Raw genomic sequence first — 10831 nt, forward strand, 5'->3', positions numbered from 1 at the left:
GAGAATAGTCCAGATGCATAATGCAGACAAGAGAAGGAAGCAGCTTATGCATTGATGAATCCTCCATATGTGCATTGCAGTGACTGGATCACTGATACTCTTTAAGTCAGGTATGGGAAACTTGTGGTCCTCCTGTTGCTGGACTACAACTCCCATCATTTCTTACCAATGACCATACTGGCTGAGGCCAGTTGAGGTTCAACAAAATCTGGAAGGCCACAGGTTGCACTCTGTCTGTTTCAAGTAATCAAAATTTTAAAAATCCTCTCCAGTAATGCTATGATCCATAGAGCCTTACAGCAGGCAGTGGGCTTTCACATGAAGAACTGTATGCATGCATGTACTGGATAGTTTGTCATCTTTGATGGTGTCAGTCACCTCTCTGAGAGGAGAAGAGGACTTTCCCCATCTTCCTTAGGTGACTGGCACTGTACAGAAAATCTTGATTTAGAAACCTCATGTAGCTTCAGGTTCTGGATGCACAGGTCTTGAAAGGAGTGCTGCACACACAAGATACTTTTGCTCATGCACACACCAGTGTGAAGAAGCCAGAAAAGGGGCACAAATATTTGGATTTATTTATATCAAAAGCCAAGAATAATTAAAAAGTCAGTGGGTATTAAGTAAATACACCAATGGCCAAAGTTTGTATCATTCTATGTATAGAATTCTAGTTCTGTAGCTACCTTGGAAATCAAGGGGAATCTGAGCAAAAGCCGAAAGAGAGGTTTGATAACTTGCTCCCAACTTTTGAATGCTTCCATTGGGACACCATGAATGTAAGTTCTGCAAATGGCATGAGATAAATATAGCACTTCGAAAGAATGTTTGAAACTCACAATTCTAAAAATACTGAGATGACAAATCATCTCTCTAGTAAAGGGCAGATGTTCTTTTCTTTCCCACAGTTTGTTCCCTCCTCCTCCTTCTCCATCATTATAATTCTAGGTCGAGGTACTGCCAGAATTCTTCACATATGATGTTATTTTACCACTGAGTTTTCATTATTGTGGTTTCCACAAGCACATCTCTTGGGAATGAACAGTCTGTTTTGTTATATAATTTATTTCTTCTCTGCATTACATGCAGTTAGAATAGAAACATGCATGATATGATCCATCCGACTTTTCTGCTCTTCTGGGTTTAAAAACCAGTAGCACTGAGTAGGGCGAATCTCTATGGGGTGGTGCAATTGGTACATTAGACTGCATCTTTTAGCCAATAGACAGTGATTGAGAAATAGATATGTAGCATCTGTTGAATGTGCTATAATCACAGATCAGCCAAAACAAGTATTAGAAATTGGTGCTTGGAATAAGGCATTCAGATTTTAAGATAAAAATTGGATGGTGACTTCACATATATGTGTTTGTTGTTGTTTTTACTGTGTGCTTCATGGTCTCTGCCATGCAGAAAGATACATGTGCAAAGAGGAATGCCATGGCTGTTTTTAACATTGCCTGTCCACATCACACACATAGTCAGGGCTTGTTTGTCTTCCTACAGTTTGGCACAAGTGCAAAGCACAAGAAGCTGCCTTATACTGGGTCAGATCAGTGATCCATATAATATAGTACTGTCTACAATGACTGGCAGCAGCGCTGCAGGATTTTCTACAAGATGTTCTCCCAGTCCTACCTAGAGATGCCGTGGACTGAACCTGGAACCTTCTGTGTACTCTACAGCCCTTCCCCAAACAACTTCATTCAAACAATTCAGCTCTCCACTGTCACTTAAAACCTGCAAAAGATAGCTGGGAAAGTGTAAGACCAATGTCTGGTGAGATCTTCCACCCAGAAGAGAGGTGCTTAGAAGGATTTCCAGTAGTCCAGAGCTGCTGTTCACTGCAAGGTTCATTGCTTCATCCCAAGCATAAACAAAAGCCCTAAATATCTAGTAAATCAGAGATTTCAAGACACCTTGCTTTACAACAGAGGTGGGGAACCTGTGGCCCTCCAAAATGTTTTGCGCTCTAACTCTCATCAGCCCCAACTAGGATGGCTAATGCTCAGGGATTATGGGCCTTTTAGTCCAGCAACATCTCGGGGGGACTTTGGATCCCTGTCTCTGCTTGCCCATAAACAGCTGTACTGCAAATGCTGCAAAAGGTGAGTGAGTGTTTACAAACTTCATGGTGATCTCTCAGGCCCAAACCCAGTATGCAAATAAACTCCAAATACTAATAATAATGTATAATGGTCAAAAACTGAAATAACATCAATCCTTTGTTCTTACTGAAACTTCCTTTTCTTCCTTTTTTAGAGTGAATTAGATGTATCCTTTTCAGTTCCACCAATCTGTTTGCTGTTCTTCATGTTCCTGTCTCTCCCAGGTTGCTTGGCATAAAAATGAATCAAAATATTGCCATAGTTGGATTAAACTGTGTTCAGCAGAGGTAGGTCAGCCAGAATATAAAGAATGGTGATTTGAAATATATGAATAGTGATAGTGTGGTGGTAAGTTGTTAAAGACTGCATATATTTCACACAAAGGAGATGGTGATATGATGATAGATGCTGAAACATGGGGACTTTTTGCTTTTCTTTTTTGTCTAAAGGTAGATAGTTACACCTTGCTATACCTGCTGCATGCATAACCTTCATTGGCTTTCAGTACATGAACACAGTAGCTGGGATAGAATTTGTTGCTGGGCAAGAGCTCTGTCCTTGAAGCAACCTAGCTTTGAGCATTAACTACTACCACTGAAACGGCTGTCTCCGTGATTGCTACCTGCCTTCCAATGGTGGGGACACGCGAAGAAGGGTCTCGTATGGTGATCGCAGCACTTTGGATGAACAGATACAGGAGAAGATGAGAGATACAGATTTAATGCAGTCTGCTTGCCCATTATAGCTGTTCATCTTAGTCTGAAAGACCATCTCCTCCTGCATGAACCTGCCTATGCATATCATTTAGCATCTGATAGGCATATCTGTACTTCATGCTTATTGATTCTGCTGGCATAATGTAGTAACATGCTTTTCTTGTTGTGAGAGATGTCTTTTTTCATGCTTTCAGTGTCAGAGGTGTCATGGGTGGGCATGGCCCCTGTGATCCAGCCCTGCTTATTTAGGAAAATGCAACCTAACTAGCCATGTAATATGTGGAGAGGGCAAAAGGGGAGTGGATCCAAAGACATGCCTCTGGGCTGCAAGGAACCCTACTCCAGCCCTGGAACTGGTATATTACTTTTCCCTGTAGCTGCCCTGGCACCTTCTACACTAACCAGCAAAAGCCTGGCAGGGCTCAGGCTATGGCAGTTTCCCAAAACAGATTCTCCCCCCCCCCCGGATTGGAGATAGGATAACATTTAAAGTGGATGGCCCTTAGAAACATACATGGTGATGGAAGCTAAACAGTTAAAGAGTGACAGTAGCAACACTCTCATAATTATATCCTAAATAGTTTTATGGTTAGCAAAGCAAATTTTGCAATGAAAGGAAGGCTCCATTACATTTGGAGCTTATTAAAGCTACCTCTTAATTAAGAATACAAATGACACAAAATGTTTCTAATACTGTTCTTGCAACAAAATGAAAAAACAACAACACATATACCCTTGTTGAAATGGCTAGGATTTAAGCATGCCCCTGCCCCACCATAAACTAGTATGTGAAGTTTTACTCCTTAACACGTTGGTATATTTGACAAGTCCCAGCTATATGGATGGAGAAGTGGGTGGAATTGTATTAAGTTCTTTAAAACAACTGCAGTAGGTGCTGATATCTGGGAGAGATGAGTCATAAAAAAAAATTAGAAAAGCAACTTACAGAAGTTGAAAGTTATCACAGCAGAGTTTGGTGTGGCAAAACTCTGATCTAGAGTGGGAGTAGATTTTTTTTTTAAATGCCTGCATTTCTGTGTTAGAAATGAGAAGAATTTTCCACTTGAAAGTAAAACATAGATGCCCTGATCCAGAAAGCATGGATTGCTGCACTCCTATGTTGCACTCCTATGCACATTTATTTGATCCACCCCCTGAGGCCCTTTTGGTAGTCTCAGGATGGGCACATTACTTGTGCAGGAACCTTCTCCCAGACTGACATTGGACCAGCAAGTGGGCATTCCTATGGAGGGATTGTTGTTTCAACACAGCAGGACTTAGTTCTAAGTAAAGAAGAGTAGTATTGCACTGTATATTATATAAAAGCATGTAAGAAAAGCATATCCATTTTCAGGGGAAGTTATTGAGTATGGATAAACATGAACCTCTCTCTTCTGCGTGGGGGGGGGTCCTCCCCATTGCAGCATTACGCTTAGGAAGAGAACCACTTTCTGCTCTTCAGAGATCACACTCAAAAGAGCAGAGACAGCTTTTCTCTTCCCTATCATAGTGATGGGCTGGGAGGGAAGGAATCTCTCGCTTCCTAGTGCTATGATGGGGAGGAAAAGCACTCTCTCTGCTTTTGACAGAATGAGGAACCTCCCATCCTAGTGCTGAGACTGGGAGGAAAGCCCTCTGCTTATCTCGCAAAGGTGCCTTTCGCTCATGTATGCCACGCAGGGAGGACAGAGCACTTCTGTCATGCCTGGTGGAAAACTAGCAGAGGGAGTCAGAGGAGGAGGACTGGGATCCTGGGGAGGGGCCTGCTGGTCTGCAAAGGGAGGGGGTGAAACTGGAGAAGACTTGCATAGTCTGCCCAGCAGCAGCCCTGCCCGCGAAGCACAAGCTGCTGTAGATGAGACTAACTGAAGATGAACTTTCCATCACCACGCCCTCTATCTCGGCCTCACCTCCTGGGTCGCCCCCTGTTCCACCCCTAGTATCGGAGGAGTCAAAGATGCAAGCTGAGGAAGAGCCTGGGGAAGAACTAGCTGAGAGGTCTCCTCTGCCATCACCAAGGATGCCCCACCATTTGCACAGGCATGAACAGACTGAGCCCACTCTCCAGCCCCTCTATGGAAGTGCCAACGTGCTGGTCTAGTGTCGGTCCAGGAGACAGTTCCTATGCAAGTAATGTCTACTGAAAGGGCCTGAGGAGGTGGATCCAATTGTTGCGACATCGTCACTTTGTGTAGCCTTGCCTAGAAATGGCTTGCAGGAAATCAGAAACCTGTGTAACCTGTAGTCTGATCTGTGTACCACTCTAGAGTTAAGTTCCTCATTAAAGGTAACAGAAAAAACCATGTCAGTGATCCTGATTCTGATTCTGAAGGGGTTAGCCAGGAGAACAAATACTTCCTATTTACTGAGCACTAAGACCTCTTAGCAGTGATAGTGCATAAAAGGGGAAAGAAGTGCCCTGCAATTGAAGAGATGTCACCAGTTTTGCCACTGATCTTGCTGGGGGGACCGGATCTGGGCCACAGGTTTGCCACCCTGAGCTAAAGACTCTAAAATGTATGGCCACCTGTCAGTTGTGGTCCATAAAAATCTATGCACTAAAACCTATGGAAAAAAGATATATTTACTGGAACCAACTTTTGTTGCTTCAATCCAAGCATTATATCACATCAATGCACAGTTATAATACTTCTAGTAAAGCTCATTGACGCACAGATATTTAAGAGGCATAGGGGAATTCAAGAAAAATATATTTAGTGACATAAATAGCTATGTCAGTCATTGGGCCAAGGAATGTTTCATCAGGAGGTGACACATCTGGCTGTATGATATATTAGAAAATACTAGGCAGTTGTATAAATCATCATTTGAAAATGGATATATAACCAAATTATATTTGAGTCTTTTGTTTAAATAAAATCTCTTTCATAGAGTGCTCAAGCCCCCTACTTCAAAGTCCACCAGTTGAAGGCTTCCTCTCTTTGAAGAGCTGTTCAGTCCAGGTTCTGTTTCAAGATGGAAAAACCCAAGGAAGGAGAGCAGAGGGTTTGAAGTTGGCCATAAACAGTGTGCACTTGTACAGCATAAGTTACCAACCTACTCCTTCAATGGAAAAAATAATGGTGTGTGTCTAGTAACTCTATCACCCAGTCTTAGTTAGCAAGGATGACCCAGATTCAAATTCCTGCTCAGCATAAAATTTACAGGGTGATCCTAAGCCAATCACTTTCTCTCAGCCTAATCTACCTGACAGGATTGTTGTGAGGATAAAGTTTATTTATTTTTTATTTATTTAACAAAATGTGTTAAAGAAATGAAAGATTTCGTTCAAACAAAAGGCTTACATATAATTTGGCTATATATCCACTTACCACAGGTTATTTATATGTAACAAAATGGGAAGGGGGAAGATCACGTACACCACCCTGAGCTTTTTGGAGAAGGAATGGGACAACAGTGTTAATGGATATATAATTATATTTTTAGGGATACAACTTAATCTGAAGTCAGTGGGATTTAAAATCCCAGGGGTGATAAAAATAGGAATAGACAATGGTTAAATTCAGTAAAAGAGAAAGCAAATCAGACTCCTGTAACTTCAGGCTGTTTTGGTGATCCTGTTGGTGGGGCAGGGGGAGACTTACCTGTAATTCTTACTTCCCTGTTACTCTGAATGGTACAATGCAATTTCACCCATATATTTCACATGGATGCTCTTCAGATAATATTTGTTTGTCATAAAAAAATAAACAATCCAAGGTATGGAGTGGGCCAGCCAAGGATCCACTGGATCCTAAATCAGTCCAGCTACTGGCAATGTGCCCAATCTGGGTCTCTCCATTACGCCATCCTGGAGATGGTACAGGGAAAATTGTCAAATTACTGTCCACCCCATCACCTGACCTGGCCAGCATGAGTGGCTGGGCTTTGGAGATGGTGATGGTACTGCCACTTTGTTAAGCCCAACTGAGTTGGGAGTGAAGAATTGCAACCTAAGGTTCCCCTCTATAAAAAGTCATAATATCTATTTTTATTGGCTTCCCAAAGAGATTAGCAAACATTAGTGCTGTACAGGTGCTATATAGAGCTAGTTATTCTTTCTTCTATGTATGGCTGTAGTATAATCCTCATGTAAAAATCTCTGGTTTATTCTCTGTGAATGTTTTACTGCATAATAAAATTCTGCATCCCCCCCCCAAAATAAAACAGCAAAACCATTAGTCTCTCCTTAATTATTTAGCGAGGGTTGTTCAGATGTTGTATGCAAAGAAGTAATATTATTTAACCATAAAAAGAGGGCATAGCACCTAAAAGGGCCAAGCAATTTACCCTGAACATTTGCCAAGACCAACCTGGGCAAATGAGGAAGGAACAGCCTGAATGAGAAGGGACTGACTGTGAGCTGCAGTCACTCGATTCCCAATAGCAGATGAAGTACTTGGTGGTGGAATGAAGAGTAGCTAGTTGTGGAATGCTGCCCAACAGGGTGGAGTAGCTCATATCTCACTGGGAGAGAAAGGAAGCCTGTTTGGTCTTCCTGTCATAATACTAATTCCAGCTATCTCTGTAGAAACTTGTAAAAACACTCAGATGTAAGTTGGAGTGTACATATCATCAAATCGTGAACCAAGGAAGCAGATGTCAAGATTTTGAAGTGCAGTTCTCTCTTTACTCTTTGTGTGGAGGCTTAATTGATCCTAAACAATGGCTAGGGTTTTTTTCAGGTGAGAAGAGCAATTAATACAGAAGGCATGCTAGCTCTGTGCCAGCAGAGTTAGTAGTACTGAAATGTTTGGTCTCTGTTGCCCTCCATGCTTTGGACTACACAGCTATGTTGGCTGAGGCTGATGGGAGCTGTAGTCCAAAAGATCCAAAGAACACTAGGCTGGGGAAGGCTGATGTGGATTCTCATGTCTCAGAGAACCCTTATTTCCACCTTGTGTGGTAAATAATTTAATGCAGTAAGAAGACCACACCTTGAACAGGTCAAAATAAAGATAGGAAAGGTCTAGTTTTTCATGCGATTGTGATGTTTTCCACATGCAGCTGTTTGTGATTTAAAGCATGCCCGGAAAGGTAAGTTTGACTGAAAGGGGGATATACACATTTATCACATGAGAACTTAAACAGAAAAAGAATATCCTCTCAGCACCGATGCCACCTCATTTATATGTGTAACTGTGCTATTTAAGGGGAACCCGGGGGCTAGGGATCCCTATCCAAGAGTGCTTAGTGGCCTCCTCAGACTACACAGGAATCTTTTGGGGAGCCATTACACAACCTAGAATAAAACTCTTTTAAGAGTGCAATCTTATGGTCTCTGGGAGAGTGTCCCCAGGAACCATAGGATTTTACAGATCTCTGTGTTGATGGAGAGGGAGGTCTGCTCTCATAAGCCTTCTTCCAGCCAGTGCAGAAAGGTCCTCTGCAGTTGGTCCTCTACTATCAGTAATAAGATGGTGGAGGGCAAAAAGGGATGATGTTGGGAATAGGGATGGATGGACCATTTGAAGTCCAGCTTTTCTGACTTCTGCATAGGGACGGGGCTAAGTCCATGTGGATTTTCCAGAGGGCTGCATTCCAGTGGCGGATGGGGTCAGAGGCAAAGTATTTATTTATTTGATTTATAAAAAATCCCACCCTCCCAGTAGAAGCCCACAGCAGCAAACAAAAGCACTAAAAACACTCTCAAACAGCATGAAAACAGACTTTAAAATATATGAAAACAAAATGTCCTTAAAAACATATTTAAACAAATCATCTTTAAGTAAGTAGGTAGAAGAATGGGTATGACTCTTATTTTTGTAGGGCAGGCTACATTCCAGCCACATGGAAGTGACAGACCTATGTCCATCTCTCTATCCAGCCAAGGAAGAGGCCTTATCAAAGTTCAAGCAAAACACTTGAGAGTTGAGTGTGGCCTGCGGACATCCCTGAGTGCCAGATTGGGGAGCCAGGCAGGCCACAGCTGGCCCCAGGTCTGATGCTCCCTACACTTACTCTAGCTGGAAGTAAGTAGTAGTGGCAGTTTATCTGTGGATGCACACACAAAAGAGCCAGAGAACAATAAGAGCTGCTCACTTGATTCCACATGAATTTGGTCTTAAGGATATTTCAGTGGTAACGCCTACTGGGTAATTATTTTTCTAAATATTCTTTTCCATTTGAAAGAAAGAAGAAAAATACACTGGAACCAGAGAACCATGATGTTCTCTGAACACTCCCCTGACCATCAAGTACAATTATTATAAATAGAAATATGCATATAATAGAAGTGCAATGAGAGACTGAGGCTGCACATACATCCCATAAATTTAAATAAATAAATAAATAAATAAAGCTATTTATAAAGCTACCATTGTCACCACCCTTGACTACCGTTCCCAGGATTCTTTGAGGGAAGCCATGTGCTGTAAATGTATGGTGTGTATGCATGCAGCATGGTTTCATGTGTAATTGATTTGCTGTGGCAGAATTTGTTGAGACACAAGGTTGTGAAATAAAGAGCTTTGAAGCAGATAGCTTTTACTTTAATCACTATATTTTTTCTTGTGCTGTGAATGGCTGCTTCAATAAGCAAATGTTAACAGTATTAAAGCATTTCAAAATTAAACATTTAATTTTAAAATTAGGCTTTTGTGCTAATAGACTGATCGCTATTAGAATAAATTTGGCATTACCAGCATCATTATTTTAATTTGCATACTGTTATGCACAAACGTATTGTGTATTCTGTTGTGAAATATAAGTCTCAAAGTTAAAGTTTTGACAGTTACTGAAAAGTTCATTTTAAAAATCTGATTTATGGTAGATACAAAATTAAACTACTGAAGTTATCTTTTCCAATTTAGTTCTTACCGCTTGCTCCACAAACAAACAAAAATCCTTAACTTGATATGTACACAGATCATGTTCAAACTGGACAGAGTGCACATAATTTTGGATGAAATGGTACTAAATGGGTGCATCGTGGAAACCAATAAGACCAGAATTCTTGCACCTCTTCTTGTTCTTGACAAAATGGCTGAAAGCTAGAAAGACTAAGCCAGTGAAGGACATATTCACATAGAATTGAACAAAACACAAACAACAACTAACACCTAAGGATTCCAAAGGCTAGACTTGCAACATTCCAAACGGGCTGAACTGGCCCTTTTCACATTACAAGATAACTGAAAAAAGGAAGTGCCTAGATTTCATTGTGAAAGGTTAATTAGCTACTGCTTTAAATTTAAAAAAATAAAATGTTTCAATTGTGTAGCCTGTGATCGAGCTAGAGAAATAAGTAAATGGACCCTTAAATATGTATATGTATGTCTCTTTTTTGTGGGATAATCAAACAAAATTAACAAGACTGGCTGGAAGAAGCTAAAAGATGTAGACAGGCATGTGTTATGACACAAACTTAGAAACTGCTGCGTGACTTTCTGCAATGTAGTCTCTAGCATCCATTTCATCTAATAAAGTGGATTCCTAGACCACAATACTTTATACCATTAAAAATCTATCAGTCTTTAAGATCTACGCAAGAAGTTTCAATATTATATACTGTTTCAATATTTCCAAATTCGTGAAGCTATCTCAAGGCTCCTAAGAAAACCTCCATTTGTTCTTGATGATCCTCCCTGTGGGAGTGATCATTTCACCTCCTTAGAGGGTTCCTGATTGAACTCTGAGCTAAATCCATGAAAGAAAATTAAGGTAAGTTTTCAGATGTATCTGTGAAAAACTATTTTATGTAGATTGGCTATAATGGTTGTGTTGTCAGGGGATCTCAGGGCTTCTACTACATAGCTGGTAAGCTGGCTGCCCTAGAGCATACCAAGGCTGTCATGGAAGTTTGAATAGCAAGGGCAGAAGCCTCATGAAAACTAAGGTTGCCTTATCCTTTCTGTCTGTTGACTTCTTAAGACTAACCCCTGTAAGTAACCATCTTGAGAGGAAAGGACCATGACCAGGGCATCTAGAAGGAAAACCTGCAGCACTTTCATAGTATCATGGAAAGTATATAAACATTTAACCAGACTCTTGTGCATACCTTGAGGA

General features: G+C 41.0%; 1 protein-coding gene across 3 annotated transcripts in view; it reads left to right on the forward strand.

Moving 5' to 3' along the window:
- The window catches only part of AP4S1 (adaptor related protein complex 4 subunit sigma 1), a 56917-nt gene extending 46824 nt beyond the window's left edge, over nt 1-10093 (forward strand). Inside the window, exons 5-6 of one of the 3 annotated variants that reach the window (XM_061611587.1) lie at nt 2263-2395; nt 4765-7003. In XM_061611587.1, coding sequence (XP_061467571.1) covers nt 2263-2346 — 84 coding nt within the window. In that variant the 3' untranslated portion in view covers nt 2347-2395; nt 4765-7003. Of the gene's footprint in view, nt 1-2262; nt 7004-9691 lie in introns of those variants that run through there. The other 2 variants (XM_061611589.1, XM_061611588.1) reach the window with 2 other exon arrangements.
- Nucleotides 10094-10831: the final 738 nt, after the last annotated feature.

Source organism: Rhineura floridana, chromosome 2 (genome assembly GCF_030035675.1).
Source record: "Rhineura floridana isolate rRhiFlo1 chromosome 2, rRhiFlo1.hap2, whole genome shotgun sequence".
Classification (NCBI taxonomy): Eukaryota; Metazoa; Chordata; class Lepidosauria; order Squamata; family Rhineuridae; genus Rhineura; species Rhineura floridana.